At 52.1% G+C, this 15,208-nt stretch overlaps 1 protein-coding gene and 1 long non-coding RNA gene across 10 annotated transcripts in view; one reads left to right on the top strand and one right to left on the bottom strand.

Moving 5' to 3' along the window:
- Positions 1 to 15,208, top strand: part of NUMA1 (nuclear mitotic apparatus protein 1) — an 82,319-nt gene that overhangs the window by 59,493 nt on the left and 7,618 nt on the right. For 6 of the 8 annotated variants that reach the window (XM_033207461.1, XM_033207463.1, XM_033207465.1 and 3 more), the window contains 13 exons: positions 314 to 393; positions 1,519 to 1,601; positions 2,246 to 2,326; positions 3,989 to 4,076; positions 5,647 to 5,770; positions 6,283 to 6,440; positions 6,740 to 6,857; positions 6,957 to 7,074; positions 7,430 to 7,570; positions 8,894 to 9,016; positions 9,164 to 12,529; positions 12,981 to 13,022; positions 14,542 to 14,610. In XM_033207461.1, the coding sequence (XP_033063352.1) occupies positions 314 to 393; positions 1,519 to 1,601; positions 2,246 to 2,326; positions 3,989 to 4,076; positions 5,647 to 5,770; positions 6,283 to 6,440; positions 6,740 to 6,857; positions 6,957 to 7,074; positions 7,430 to 7,570; positions 8,894 to 9,016; positions 9,164 to 12,529; positions 12,981 to 13,022; positions 14,542 to 14,610 (4,591 nt within the window). The remainder of the gene's footprint in view (positions 1 to 313; positions 394 to 1,518; positions 1,602 to 2,245; positions 2,327 to 3,988; positions 4,077 to 5,646; positions 5,771 to 6,282; positions 6,441 to 6,739; positions 6,858 to 6,956; positions 7,075 to 7,429; positions 7,571 to 8,893; positions 9,017 to 9,163; positions 12,530 to 12,980; positions 13,023 to 14,541; positions 14,611 to 15,208) is intronic. The other 2 variants (XM_033207467.1, XM_033207466.1) reach the window with 1 other exon arrangement.
- Positions 4,601 to 9,174, bottom strand: LOC117081486. 2 transcript variants are annotated; one of them, XR_004436177.1, is made up of 3 exons: positions 9,066 to 9,174; positions 6,254 to 7,695; positions 4,601 to 4,995 (listed from the first exon to the last, which is right to left on the bottom strand). It is a non-coding gene; the product is annotated as an uncharacterized LOC117081486 (long non-coding RNA). The 2 variants fall into 2 exon arrangements; XR_004436176.1 differs by having other exon boundaries at positions 9,075 to 9,174.

Genomic DNA, 15,208 nt, shown 5'->3' with positions numbered 1-15,208 from the left:
CATTCATCTGGGCTGCCTCCATCTCCTCTCAGCCCCTTTCCACAGAGCTTTTTTATATTTGCAAAGAGGATGATAGAATGCCATCTTTTCCAGAAGAGCCCCATGCCTCAAGTCTCCACTTCCCACCCACCAGACAGTTCCTTCTGGATAAATGGTGTCCTGGTATCTGTCACCTGTCTCCCGATCTGATCTGAATCTCTTCCAGATCCAGCAGAGATCAAGACTGGAAGGAATGGGGAGGTAGTATGAAATGCAGCAGCAAAGAAGCAAAGATTGCTGAATACTCTGGTCCTAATACTTGCTCTTTTTCTAGCCATGGCACTGAAGAGGGACAGCAAATCTTGCAGCAGCCGGTGCCAGAGAGACTGGACTTTGTTTGCAGTTTTCTGCAGAGTAAGCACCTTTCTTATCCAGCTATGAAGAAGCTGCTTCCTCAGCTCGTGGGATTGGAGAGTCCAGAGGAACTAGTTCATGAGTGTCTAGAGGAGAAAAATTTCAAGACTCGCCACTCTTTAACACAAAGATTAAAACAGCTGGTTCAGATCCCCTGGGTCTTGTAATGCCTCCATCAGTTGGTGTAAGAAGAGTGTCCCTTCGGTCCCAGAGCCCTTCTCAGAGATCTAGGTGTAGCCAGAAGGTTACTTTTTGGGACCTATCACCTTGAACTCTTTGAGCACCTTAAGTTTCTGTTTCCCCCAGCTTCAAGGAGATAGAAGCAAGAGTCTTTCCCTTGCAAGAAAAACTATTTTTCCCAGATAACTTTGAATTCGTTGCTTAGGCGATAGGTTTAGGGGCAGAGGCAGATTAAGGTTGATCTTGACCTCCCTGACTGCTTGTGTGACCTTTCTGGACATAGGTTCCCTGTGTATAATATGGAGATGATAACTGTTCTTCAAGTGGATGGGTGGATTAAATAAGAACATATGCAAAGCTTCTAGTACAGTGCTTTTCAGTTCCCCTCCCCTTGTCCAGCCGTAGACCACACAGTCCTCGTCTTTGACATGGGGAGCTAGCTGCCATCTCCACCCCTAGAGAATTACAGGAAAAGTGAGGCTATATTTAAATAAAGCAAGGTGTTAATAATTGAGCCCAGACCCTTGGGCAGCATAAGAGTCAGGTATCCCCAGTTGTCCTCCTCTGACCCAGCTGCAGGTTTCCTCTGTGATCTCAGTTGGCACAGAATTCTAAGTGACCTGGCATCTCTGGGCTCTTCCTCTGTGGTGCTGAGAGAGAGTTGGTGAGTGGGTGGGAGAGTGCAATGTCATGACCCAGAGTTGCTGTGAATTCCCAGGCTGCTTGCTTCTTCCATTATCCCTGTAGCCCTTGGATTGACCCAGGATAGAACTGACTTCAGATGGAAAATTGTAAGGCAGGGGAAAGAGGGCATAGGAGTAAGGAGCCCTACATCTCATAGCTCCACCAGAGATAGCCATTCTGCTCCCCAGATTTAAGTGTTCTGGGATCTCAGGTATGGTTCCCAGGAAGTTCACCCTGTTTTCTACATTGTTGTCATTGCAGAAAATCAAAAACATCCCTCTTCTCCAGAATGCCTGGTGTCTGCACAGAAGGTGCTAGAGGGATCAGAGCTAGAACTGGCCAAGGTACTTATGGAATACCCGACTGGGGAGACGGAGCAGGGTTGGAGTGATGGTACCTGAGGGACCCTGCAGGGCCTTCTCTTAACCCAAGGGGAGATGATGGGTGCTTTATTTCTGGGGCTCTAGTACGTTGGAGGTAGAACCAGGCAGCCACCTGTCTGAGTCAGAGACTGATTTAGCCCAAGGATTCTAGGAGCCCATGATCTTATGACAGAGATTATGAAATAAACAATAGTTTACTAGACCATTACTGTGGGCCTTGGTGGAGACCTGGCAGAAATCAGGTCTCACTCGACTATCACCATATTTTTATTATAGCTCACTCTGCTTCATTCCCTCTGTTCTTTCTGGGTGCTGACCTATAGAGGGTACCTAAAGCTTCACACCCAGGGTTCCATGAGTCCAGGAATTGAGCCATGCAGAAATCTTGGTGCTCAGTTTTTTGTATAGTGTACGCTGTGTCCTCAATTGAAAAAAAAAACCAAAATGTTTCCTGGAGCTGTTAAGGATGGTGGCCTGGGGTTGCTGGATTCTAGGACTTTTAGAAGAATCGCCAGAATAGCTCAGAATCCCCAGAACTGCCCAGAATGAGGCCACTAAGACAAGAGACAGCCCCACTCAGTGACTGCCTCCTGTTTGGCTTCTAGATGACCATGCTGCTCTTATACCACTCTACCATGAGCTCCAAAAGTCCCAGGGACTGGGAACAGTTTGAATATAAAATTCAGGTAAGCCCTTGTGCCTCCATGCCACCTAGCAGGCCTAGCCCATGCTTCACCTCACCCGACTTGTTGTTGAACAGCAGATACTGGTCTTTTTAAAAATACAGTTATAACAGTTATTGCCATTCATCATAGAAAATCTGGGAAATGTTGAAAAGCATGCAGAAGGAAATAACAGTTGCCGATAAACTCATTTCCAGAGGTTGCTAACATTTTAAAGGATGTACTTTCAAGTCCTTTTTTATGTGCATATATTTAACTGTAATGTGTTTTAGGATAATACATAGAAATTATTCTCTGTTCCTATATGTGTTTCTGTGTGTGTGTGTTTCCACAGAACTTGCACTTCATTTATCTCATCCTTTCCTCTGGTAGGGTCATCTGGAAGAGGCCAACATAGTTATATATAAAAGCTTCGGCCGGGTGCGGTGGCTCAAGCCTGTAATCCCAGCACTTTGGGAGGCCGAGACGGGCGGATCACGAGGTCAGGAGATCGAGACCATCCTGGCTAACACGGTGAAACTCCGTCTCTACTAAAAATACAAAAAACTAGTCGGGCGAGGTGGCAGGCGCCTGTAGTCCCAGCTACTCGGGAGGCTGAGGCAGGAGAATGGTGTAAACCCGGGAGGCGGAGCTTGCAGTGAGCTGAGATCCGGCCACTGCACTCCAGCCTGGGCGACAGAGCGAGACTCCGTCTCAACAAAAAAATAAAAATAAAATAAAATAAAATAAAAGCTTCCTGGCTGGGTGTGGTGGCTCACACCTATAATCCCAGCACTTTGGGAGGCTGAGACAGGAGGATTGCTTGAGGCCAGGAGCTCAAGATCAGCCTGGGTAACATAGCGAGACCCTGTTTCAACAAAAAATATTTTTTTAAAAAAATGAGCTGGCCAGGCATGGTGGCTCAAGCCTGTAATCCCAGCACTTTGGGAGGCCAAGGCGGGCGGATCACGAGGTCAGGAGATCGAAACCATCCTGGTGGCTAACACGGTGAAACCCCGTCTCTACTAAAAAATACGGAAAACTAGCTGGGCAAGCTGGCGGGCGCCTGTAGTCCCGGCTACTCGGGAGGCTGAGGCAGGAGAATGGCATAAACCCGGGAGGCGCAGCTTGCAGTGAGCTGAGATCCGGCCACTGCACTCCAACCTGGGTGACAGAGCGAGACTCTGTCTCAAAAAAAAAAAAAAAATGAACTGGGTGTGGCAGTGTGTGTCTGTAGTTCTACCTACTTGGGAAGCTGAGGAGGAGAAGTTGACTCCAGGAGTTGGAGGTTATAGTGAGCTATGATTGTGCTGCTGTATTCCAGCCTGGGTGACATAGCAAGACCTTGTTCCTTAACAACAATAACAATAAAAGCAACTTTCTGATTGTGTTACTTTCCTTAACAGTCACTTCGCTTGTGGTCAGGAGTGAAGTCAGTCAGGAACTCTGACTTGGGTACATCTTGAGGGGAGGTGGGAGGGAAGGGAGCAAGTGGGGTGAACATACCTCTAGTTGAATGTTGTTGGCTGGGTCATAGGACCTCAGCTCTGAGAGGGAGAATGGGATCCAGCAGGCTTCTAGGGCACGAGGGAGCCAGGGACTGGCACTGCCAGTGTGGAGCTCCTGGTAGCCTTCCCTTCAGAGGCCTAACACCTCAGTGATGCTCTTTTTCTCTCTGTGGCCCAGGCTGAGTTGGCTGTCATTCTTAAATTTGTGCTGGACCATGAGGATGGGCTAAACCTTAATGAGGACCTAGAGAACTTCCTACAGAAAGGTGAGTAGGTACATACTCCTGAGAATCCCCTCATCTCTGAAATGGGGAATACTAGGATCCTGAGTTGTCAAGAAGTGTGGTGGGGGTTTGTTTCTGTCCCCAACACAAGGCAGAGTTGGTGGTCAGGAAAAGTGTGTGTAATGGAGTAGGTCGATTTCTGGGTCATGTATCATCTCAGTTCCTATGGAGCGCCTCCTTGCTGCCTGGCAGCAGTGATGTAGGATGTTTACAAGTGATCATACCTACTTTTGTTTTTTATTTTTCAAACAATCATTACTCTAGGCTTAGAAGCTGATAATGCACAGTCTTTTTTTTTTTTTTTTTGAGATGGAGTCTCTCTCTGTCACCCAGGCTGGAGTGCAGTGGTGTGATCTCAGCTCACTGCAACCTCCGCTTCCCAAGTTCAAGCATTTCTCCTGCTTCAGCCTCCTGAGTACCTGGAATTACAGGTGCACGCCACTACACCTGGCTAATTTTTGTATTTTTTGTAGAGATGGCGTTAAACCATGTTGATTAGGCTGGTCTCAAACTCCTGACATCAAGTGATCTACCTGCCTCAGCCTCCCAAAGTGTTAGGATTACAGGCATGAGCCACTGCACCCAGCCCACAGTCTTTTAAAAAATGTTTTTCCCATCATGTAGCACATGTTCTAGGTGGAAAGGCAGATACATAAACCAGGAAATATGATAAGGAATCTAAGTACAGAATACATCAACAGTCTCGGCTGGTGCTACAGTAGAAAGAGTGATCGTTCTGCTGGTCTTCTGATGAAGAGGTCAGCTGGTGGATGATAGGAATGTAAGAAGGAGGTCCAGGCGAGTTCTAGCCATTGAGTTTGATGTTCCTTGTATTCAGGTTCCTCATGAGACCTTCAGGTGGAGATGTTGGAAATGTGAGTCCAGAATTCAGGAGCTGGCTCTGAACCAGAAGATAGGTTTGCAAGTCAGCATTGGATGGCCACTGAAGCCGTGGGCACTATGGGCAGAGCCAGGAGGCCCCATCAGATCTCTGGGAGCTTAGAGGGTGGGTAGAGGAGGGAGGAGCAGATGAGGAGACTAAGAATGGGTGATTAGAGGTAGGAAAGTCCTACAAAAGTGGTCACAGAAACCAAGGAAAGAGAAGGGTTTTGAGGAGGAGGGCATTTTGGAGGTACAAGACTTTGGGGGGAAGAATTCCAAATGGCAGCCAGTGACTCTGATAGGAAAGGTTGTTGGGGGCTGCAAGGAGATCCTGCTCAGGGCTCCCCAAGCCATCTCTGCAGTATGGACTTGAGGAAAAAGCTGAGCACTTGGTGCAGTTTCTGAGCCAGAGAACACCCTCACTCCACTGTGCTCTGAGTAGTGATGCTTTGTAGAAATGGAAGCCCTGCACTTTGTTTTGGTTAGAGACACGGAACTGTGGATAACCCAGACACCAGGTTCTGCCCAGTGCCTTCCTTGATAGTTTACATAATAAGTATCCACGGATTCACTCCCACTAAGGCCAAGTTCTCAGATTGCATAAAGATGCAAATCTTTTCACCTTCTTACTAATCTTTGTTGATTTATTTTGTCTATTTCTTACCCCCAGCTCCTGTCCCTTCTACCTGTTCTAGCACATTCCCTGAAGAGCTCTCCCCACCTAGCCACCAGGCCAAGAGGGAGATTCGCTTCCTAGAGCTACAGAAGGTTGCCTCCTCTTCCAGTGGGAACAAGTATGTTCTGGGCCTTTCCTCCTGGGATAGGGCCTCAGCATCCATCTATTCCTCACATTCCTACCTTCTAGAGTTAAGCTGTTGACCAGCCTCTGGGAGTGCTTGGAGAATCCTGTAGATCTGGGATCTCCTCACCTCCCCAGTATTAATGGGGGGAGTTGGTTGGGATTTGTCATGCACAGAAGGTCTCCCTCAAAAGCTGTTCCCTGTTTATGGAATACTCTTCTTCCTCGGAGACTACAATGAAGTCCCTTCTCTTAGCACATCTCTGCAGAGCCAAGGATCATATATCACTTTTTTTTTCTGACAAATAAATTAAGGCAGTGAGAAGAAAAATTTTCTCAAGATCATGTCATGAGGCTTGAGGTAGCACTGCAAATAGAACCCAGGTGCACAGGCCTCCCAGCTGCTAGTGGACACTTCCACAGACCCCACTCCCTTCCTGCTGCCTGTTGCTGATTGCTTCAGATCTTAGACTCTTACCAATGCAACTGGGCCTTCTCCCTCCTCAGCTTTCTCTCAGGTTCTCCAGCTTCTCCCATGGGCGATATCCTGCAGACCCCACAGTTCCAGATGAGACGGCTGAAGAAGCAGCTTGCCGATGAGAGAAGTAATAGGGATGAGCTGGAGCTGGAGCTGGCTGAGAACCGCAAGCTCCTCACCGAGAAGGGTAGGTGGCTGGCATGCTGGCAGATGTGTGAATAGACTTGCCAGAAGGATGTCCCCTTGGCCTCCCATGTTGTCCCCTCTGCTGGCCCCTGGAGCTTAGAGCTCAGCCCTGGGCCTGTGGTCAGGCTGACCTCCTGGAAGTTGGGTTCTGTCTTTGTCCCCATCTTCTCTTTCCCTTAGATTGGATACCATATTCCTCCTCCTCCGTATGCCTCCTCCTCCCTATGCCACCTCCTCCCTTTCCCTCCTGCACATAGTTCTGTACTGATTCTCCTTTCCTTCTCCCTCCACTCTGGGCAGATGCACAGATAGCCATGATGCAGCAGCGCATTGACCGCCTAGCCCTGCTGAATGAGAAGCAGGCAGCCAGCCCACTGGAGCCCAGGGAGCTTGAGGAGCTACGTGACAAGAATGAGAGGTACAGCTCTCCCTGCATTCCTTCCCAGGCTCCAGCCCCTGCGTGCACCCAGCCAGGGACCCATCCATACCCTCTTCTCGCTGCTTCCCTCCCTCACAGCCTTACCATGCGGCTGCATGAAACCCTGAAGCAGTGCCAGGACCTGAAGACAGAGAAGAGCCAGATGGATCGCAAGATCAGCCAGCTTTTGGAGGAGAATGGAGACCTTTCCTTTAAGGTGGGTGTTAAGGTGGTGTGTGCATGGAGGCCCCTCAGGGCTGAGGCGGTCTGGAAGGCTCCCCAAGAGAGGGTTGAGAAGAATGTCCCAGCACCTGTCTTACGCTCCAGTCTCTCCAGAGACCTGCATATTTTGCCCCTTTCCTTGTCCCATAATTGGCTGCTTCCCAGGTACTGAGTTGTGACCCTAAAGTTTGATTTGTGGTCCTGAATTAGAGGTGTGATGGCTGTGATTGGTTTGTGGAGGGTTGGCAAGATAATTGGAGGCATCCAGCCCCTGGGGTTCAGGGGGCAGACAGCAGTGGTAGGGTCAGCGTTGACCCTGGGTGATGGGGATTCTCACTCGCCCATCTCAGCTGCGGGAGTTTGCCAGTCACCTGCAGCAGCTACAGGATGCCCTCAATGAGCTGACAGAGGAGCACAGCAGGGCCACTCAGGAGTGGCTGGAGAAGCAGGCCCAGCTGGAGAAGGAGCTCAGCACAGCCCTGCAGGATAAGGTAACCCTCTGCCTGGGTCACAGCCACAGTCTTGACCACACATGCAAAGCTGAGTCCAGTTTACCACTGTGCTCTTCTGGGCCTTTGGGTGTTAAGCTGCTTTCTCTTCAAGGTTTGATAGTGTGCTATAATTGAAAGGTTGAAAGATTGTGGGCTTCAGTCTACTACACCTTTCTTTTTTTTTTTAATTTATTTTTATTTTTTTCCCCAGTCAGTGCCCTCACTTTACAGTATACCTTTCAATCCTATCTCTGCTGTTTATAAGATGTGGATCTTGGACAAGTTAATCAGTCTGTTTTTCTAAGCATTCTTTCCCTAAAATGGGATTTTGTAATAACGAGTAGCAGCCTCATCACCTATTATGAGAAAATGTATGTAAAGCACTTCATACATCACGTAGTGTAAAGTAAGCTCTCAGTGAACCAGTTGTTATGGTTGCTATTGGTAAGAACCCAACTTGGCCACTTAGTAATAACCATGTAGCCCTTGATCAAGGCACTTAGCATCTGCTTCAGGTTCTTGCTCTGTAAGAGAAATAGTAATAGCTGCCTCTCATATTTGTAGGTGAATTAGAAATTCAGGAATGCACCCAGGCCGGGCACAGTGGCTCACACCCGTAATCCCGGTATTTTGGGAGGCCAAGGCGGGTGGATCACCTGATGTCAGGAGTTCGAGACCAGCCTGGCCAGCAATGGTGAAACTCTACTAAAAATACAAAAAGAAAAATTAGCTGGGTGTGGTGATGCATGCCTGTAGTCCCAGCTACTCGGGAAGCTGAGACAGAAGAAGCTCTTGAACCTGGGAGGCGAAGGTTGCAGTAAGCCAAGATCTCGCCACTGCACTCCAGCGTAGGCGACAGAGCAAGACTGCATCTCAAAAAAAAAATAGGGATGCATCCAGCACAGCCTCTTATAGGTGCTCAGTGAACAGTGGTGAAGAAGTGGGTTTGGGACTGGGGGATGTTGCAGCTGCTGCCAGTGCTGCCCAGAGGATGGTGGGCAGCTGGTGGTGATTTGGATAATCTAGGACTCAAGACTTATCTGAGGAAGGGTATACAGTAAGGAAATTTGAAGTAAACTCAGCAGCCTTGGGGAAGTAGTAAGAAGGTCACATTATGATTTGATTCTGCCTTAGAACTAGGTCTAGAGAGTCAGGTCCCTCATGCTTCCAGTTCCATGGTTTCTGCTTTTTTCTAGGTCATGGCAAAGGGATATCTTGGTAACAAGATGATGGGCCCCATGTTTGTTGATGTTTATGAGGGCTTGTGTGGTAATCTGGTGCCTGTTCCACCTCTCTGTTCACATGGGTCTCATTTACTCCCAGAAATGCCTTGAAGAGAAGAACGAAATCCTTCAGGGAAAACTTTCACAGTTGGAAGAACACTTGGCCCTGCTGCGGGAGAACCCACCCCAGGAGAAGGGCGAGGTGCTGGGTGATGTCTTGCAGGTAGGAATGCACAGGACAACCTGTGTGCTGGGAGTTGGTGTGGACTCACATTCAGTACCTTTGGGTTCCTGGTGTTCTTCCATTTCCAGAGGGGGCTTGGTGACTGAGGAGTCATGCTGATCCCAGTTTATCTCTTTATACCACCAGCTGGAAACCCTGAAACAAGAGGCAGCCACTCTTGCTGCAAACAACACACAGCTCCAAGCCAGGGTGGAGACGCTGGAGACTGAGCAGGGCCAGCAGGAAGCCAAGCTGCTTGCTGAGCGGGACCACTTTGAAGAAGAAAAGCAGCAGCTATCTAGCCTGATCGCCAACCTGCAGAGCTCCATCTCCAACCTCAGCCAGGCCAAGGAAGAGCTGGAGCAGGCCTCCCAGGCTCATGGGGCCCGGTTGACTGCCCAGGTGGCCTCTCTGACCTCTGAGCTCACCACACTCAATGCCACCATCCAGCAACAGGATCAAGAACTGGCTGACCTGAAGCAGCAGGCCAAAGAGGAGCAGGCGCAGCTAGCACAGACCCTCCAACAGCAAGAACAGGCCTCCCAGGGCCTCCGCCACCAGGTGGAGCAGCTGAGCAGTAGCCTGAAGCAGAAGGAGCAGCAGTTGAAGGAGGTAGCAGAGAGGCAGGAGGTAACTAGGCGGGACCACGCCCAGCAACTGGCCACTGCTGCAGAGGAGCGAGAGGCCTCCTTAAGAGAGCGGGATGCGGCTCTCCAGCAGCTGGAGGCACTGGAGAAGGAGAAGGCTGCGAAGCTGGAGATTCTGCAGCAGCAACTTCAGGTGGCTAATGAAACCCGGGACAGTGCTCAGACCTCAGTGACACAGGCCCAGCGGGAGAAGGCAGAGCTGAGCCAGGAGGTGGAGGAACTCCGTGCCCGTGTTGAGACAGCCCGCCGGGAACAGCATGAGGCCCAGGCCCAGGTAGCAGAGCTAGAGTTCCAGCTGCAGTCTGAGCAGCAAAAAGCAACTGAGAAAGAGAGGGTGGCCCAGGAGAAGGACCAGCTCCAGGAGCAGCTCCAGGCCCTCAAAGAGTCCTTGAAAGTCACCAAGGGCAGCCTTGAAGAGGAGAAGCGCAGGGCTGCAGATGCCCTGGAAGAGCAACAGCGTTGTATCTCTGAGCTGAAGGCAGAGACCCGAAGCCTGGTAGAGCAGCATAAGCAGGAACAAAAGGAGCTGGAAGAAGAGAAGGCTGGGCGCAAGGGGCTGGAGGCTCGATTACAGCAGCTTGGAGAGGCCCATCAGGCCGAGACTGAAGCCCTGCGGCAGGAGCTGGCAGAGGCCATAGCTGCCCAGCGCACAGCTGAGAGTGAGTGTGAGCAGCTCATCAAAGAAGTAGCTGCCTGGCGTGAACGGTATGAGGATAGCCAGCAAGAGGAGGCGCAGTATGGCGCCATGTTCCAGGAACAGCTGATGACTTTGAAGGAAGAATGTGAGAAGGCCCGCCAGGAGCTGCAGGAGGCAAAGGAGAAGGTGGCAGGCATAGAATCCCACAGCGAGCTCCAGATAAGCCGGCAGCAGAATGAGCTAGTTGAGCTCCACACCAACCTGGCCAGAGCACTCCAGCAGGTCCAAGAGAAGGAAGTCAGGGCCCAGAAGCTTGCAGACGACCTCTCCGCTCTGCAGGAAAAGATGGCTGCCACTAGCAAAGAGGTGGCCCGCTTGGAGACTTTGGTGCGCAAGGCAGGTGAGCAGCAGGAAACAGCCTCCCGGGAGTTAGTCAAGGAGCCTGCGAGGGCAGGGGACAGAGAGCCCGAGTGGCTGGAAGAGCAACAGGGACGCCAGTTCTGCAGTACACAGGCAGCGCTGCAGGCTATGGAACGGGAGGCAGAGCAGATGGGCAATGAGCTGGAGCGGCTGCGGGCTGCACTGATGGAGAGCCAGGGGCAGCAGCAGGAGGAGCGTGGGCAGCAGGAAAGAGAGGTGGCACGGCTGACCCAGGAGCGGGGCCGGGCCCAAGCTGATCTTGCCCTGGAGAAGGCAGCCAAAGCAGAGCTTGAGATGCGGCTGCAGAATGCCCTCAATGAGCAGCGTGTGGAGTTTGCTACCCTGCAAGAGGCACTGGCTCATGCCTTGACGGAAAAGGAAGGCAAGGACCAGGAGTTGGTCAAGCTTCGTGGCCTGGAGGCAGCCCAGATAAAAGAGCTGGAGGAACTTAGGCAAACCATGAAGCAACTGAAGGAACAGCTGGCTAAGAAAGAAAAGGAGCACGCATCTGGCTCAGGAGCCCAATCTGAGGCTGCTGGCAGGACAGAGCCAACAGGCCCCAAGCTGGAGGCGCTGCGGGCAGAGGTGAGCAAGCTGGAGCAGCAATGCCAGCAGCAGCAGGAGCAGGCCGACAGTCTGGAACGCAGCCTTGAGGCTGAACGGGCCTCCCGGGCTGAGCGGGACAGTGCTCTGGAGACTCTGCAGGGCCAGTTAGAGGAGAAGGCCCAGGAGCTTGGGCACAGTCAGAGTGCCTTAGCCTCGGCCCAAAGGGAGTTGGCTGCCCTTCGCACCAAGGTACAAGACCACAGCAAGGCTGAAGATGAGTGGAAGGCCCAGGTGGCCCGGGGCCGGCAAGAGGCTGAGAGGAAAAACAGCCTCATCAGCAGCTTGGAGGAGGAGGTGTCCATCCTGAATCGCCAGGTCCTGGAGAAGGAGGGGGAGAGCAAGGAGTTGAAGCGGCTGGTGATGGCTGAGTCAGAGAAGAGCCAGAAGCTGGAAGAGAGGCTGCGCCTGCTCCAGGCAGAGACAGCGAGCATCAGTGCCAGAGCTGCAGAACGCAGCTCTGCTTTGCGGGAGGAGGTGCAGAGCCTCCGGGAGGAGGCCGAGAAACAGCGGGTGGCTTCAGAGAACCTGCGGCAGGAGCTGACCTCACAGGCTGAGCGTGCGGAGGAGCTGGGCCAAGAATTGAAGGCGTGGCAGGAGAAGTTCTTTCAGAAAGAGCAGGCCCTCTCCACCCTGCAGCTCGAGCACACCAGCACACAGGCCCTGGTGAGTGAGCTGCTGCCAGCTAAGCACCTCTGCCAGCAGCTGCAGGCCGAGCAGGCCGCTGCCGAGAAACGCCACCGTGAGGAGCTGGAGCAGAGCAAGCAGGCAGCTGGGGGGCTGCGGGCAGAGCTGCTGAGGGCCCAGCGGGAGCTTGGGGAGCTGATTCCTCTGCGGCAGAAGGTGGCAGAGCAGGAGCGAACAGCCCAGCAGCTGCGGGCAGAGAAGGCCAGCTATGCAGAGCAGCTGAGCATGCTGAAGAAGGCACATGGCCTGCTGGCAGAGGAGAACCGGGGGCTGGGTGAGCGGGCTAACCTTGGCCGGCAGTTTCTGGAAGTGGAATTGGACCAGGCCCGGGAGAAGTATGTCCAAGAGTTGGCAGCTGTACGTGCTGATGCTGAGACTCGTCTGGCTGAGGTACAGCAGGAAGCACAGAGCACTGCCCGGGAGCTGGAGGTGATGACTGCCAAGTATGAGGGTGCCAAGGTCAAGGTCCTGGAGGAGAGGCAGCGGTTCCAGGAAGAGAAGCAGAAACTCACTGACCAGGTAAGGTACTCAGCCCAACCACCCTCCCAAAGATCAGGAGCTGAAAGCGTGGGGACATCGATCCTCTGTGTTCCAGGGCCTCTGGCTCCTACACTGGAGTGTCTTGCTTTTCCTCATTCACTGGGTGGCAGAAAAGGAGAGGTACCTGATGGAGTTCAAGTCTGTTGCCCCTGTCATCCTAAAGAAAATGTCAGCGGCCTCCCCTCTCCTGAAGGCTCTGTCACTAGAGAGTCAAGCTGTGATGACCACCAGCCCATTCAGAGGTGCACCTGCACTGGATGCCTCAGGAGCCACTGGGGACTAGAATCAGTTTAACTGGCGTTTTAAACTTACTTCAATCTAGCGCCTTAGCGGAAAGTATCAGAGCCTCAGTGAGGTCAGCCTGGCAGCAGGGCTGGTGCCTCTTTGGCCTCATCTCACTCTGTCTCCATTGCCCCTCCCCCATGTACAGGTGGAGCAGCTAGAGGTATTTCAGAGAGAGCAAACTAAACAGGTAATGCCTGGGGTCCTCGCTAAATGCTGGCTGCTTAAACGGTGACCAGTCTCGGTGCATGAGCCCGGCTGCAGCTTGCCTCCACCAGCTCCTGTTGTGAACTGTTTGTGAAGGGGGCAGGGTCAAGCCATGGAATCCAGGCCCAGGCTCCCCAGGAATGCGGTGTGCTGGGCTCTCTCGGGCTTCATCCCACCCGTCCCAGGTCGGCCTCTCCACCCTTCTGCACCTTCTCTCATCTGCCTATCAGGGACAAGGGGTAGCACTGGCTTCATCTTTCCCACACCTGAACCAATGACAGACACAATCTTTGGGATTCTAAAACTTCCCAAGTACTGTGTCTAGTTAAGGATACCCAACTAAGAGGAACAGCAGAATTACCTGGGGGCCTCGTTTAACATTGTGTCCCTTTTTACCAGAGTACAGCTTTATGGAAGCCTTGAAAGTGATATGCGAGGCAGCCCCCACAGGTTAGGGAGAATTGTGGGCACAGGACACTTGCCCATCACTTTCTGGGGCTCTGACCCCGAGCACAGCATAGAGATGTCTGTAGCAGGAAGGCTGAGGGTGAAGTAGCAGGAGGGGTCTATACCAGATGGGGGAAGGGGAGTGGGGGGTCACATGGTCTGGCTGCCTCTTTCTCACGGGAATCTCTGTGTTGCCTGAACATCGAGGCTATAGAGCTAGTGTTAGAGCACGCTTTCCCCATCACTGTCCTACCCAGCCACCCCAGGACTGCCGAAAAATTGGGCCCTCCTCTTCCTCTAAGGAGCCTGTGATGAGGAAGAATCAAAGTGAATAGCAAACAGTTAGCAATGGAGCCCTTGCCTCTCCCCTGTGCTGCCTGGTCATGCTTGAACTCCCAGAATACTTGAAGCAGCCAGGGGTGCATGGGGCTGTTATGTTCTTTCTTTTCCCCTACTCCCTGTGCTCCTCTTTGTGGGAGATGGGTGGGCTTTGGAGTACATGTGCTGCACCTGCGCTTGTCTTCCAGCAATCTGTTCCCCCAGTGCTAACCACAGCAGCCATGCTGCTAGCACCAGCCCTAACAGCCTGTGGATGTTGGGAAGAGGTCTGAGCATCTGTGGGCTTGGACTTTGGCAGTTTCTGGGAGGGAGGCATGGCAATTCATTGAGTATGTCGGCTAGAATTACAGACTAGGTCCTGGGAAGGTTGCGGCTGCAGAGTGGTGGCAGCAGCAGGGTGGTGGTGAGGAGTCAGCTCTCCAATTCTGATTCTGGGGGTGACGGGTTGGGCAGGCCTCTGTCTCTGCAGGCTCAGGGTAGAGGCAAGTATGGACAGGTGGCCCTGGCAACATCTATGTGTTAGATTGCTTCATTCAGGCCCTGCCAAGCAGCCTGGGCAGCAGGCTGTTCCCTAATGGGAGGCCAGAGAAAGGGCCTGAGTTTATTCTAGGAACACTGGGGATCCTGGTCTGGGCCACCCCATGATGGGTGGACATCTGGGATGAACATCCAGGGGAAGTCCTCCTGAGTCTTCTGTCCTCCTCTTCCCTCCCCAGGTGGAAGAACTGAGGAAGAAACTGGCTGATTCTGACCAAGCCAGCAAAGTGCAGCAGCAGAAGCTGAAGGTGGGGCAGCTGGGGGAACAGATCTGGCCTCTGGACAGGGGAGGAAAGCTATTCTCTAAGCTCTCGGGCCGTGGGGGTGTCAGGGCAGAGGAGGGGCACCCTGTGTTCCAGGCAGCCCTCCTAGGAAGCCTGTGGCTTAGAAGCCCCTGCATGTGTCTTCTGGGAGCTCTCAAGAGACAACCAGGGTGGTTCCCATCTCTCAACTGTCACCGTCCACTACAGCAGCTACTAGTCGTGTGGTTATTGAAATTTATTGAAGTAAATCCAGTTCTTCAATCACACTAGCTACATTGTGTCCCTGCTCAGTAGCTACATGTGGTTTATGGCTGCTGTATTGGACAGCGCAGATACAGAACTTTCCACCGTTGCATAAAGTTCTGTTGAACCATGTAAGTCCAGATAGTCTGGGCAGGGAAAGAACGAGTGTCACCAGTGTTGAATATTACAGTGCAGTTTAATAACATTCTTAATGCTTCCAACTGTGTCACCTTCTTTGGTTTAATACTTGCTTTCTGCAGTTCTAGGCTTCACAGCCTTTAGCCAGGGGCAAAGGAATTGGGCATCAGTGGTATTGGGACTCAATAAAGCCCTGGTGGGT

Source organism: Trachypithecus francoisi, unplaced genomic scaffold (genome assembly GCF_009764315.1).
Source record: "Trachypithecus francoisi isolate TF-2019V2 unplaced genomic scaffold, Tfra_2.0 Lachesis_group8, whole genome shotgun sequence".
In the NCBI taxonomy this organism is placed as follows: domain Eukaryota; kingdom Metazoa; phylum Chordata; class Mammalia; order Primates; family Cercopithecidae; genus Trachypithecus; species Trachypithecus francoisi.
The sequence above is the reverse complement of the archived record's forward strand: the minus strand, read 5'-3'. Positions and strand labels throughout refer to the sequence as shown.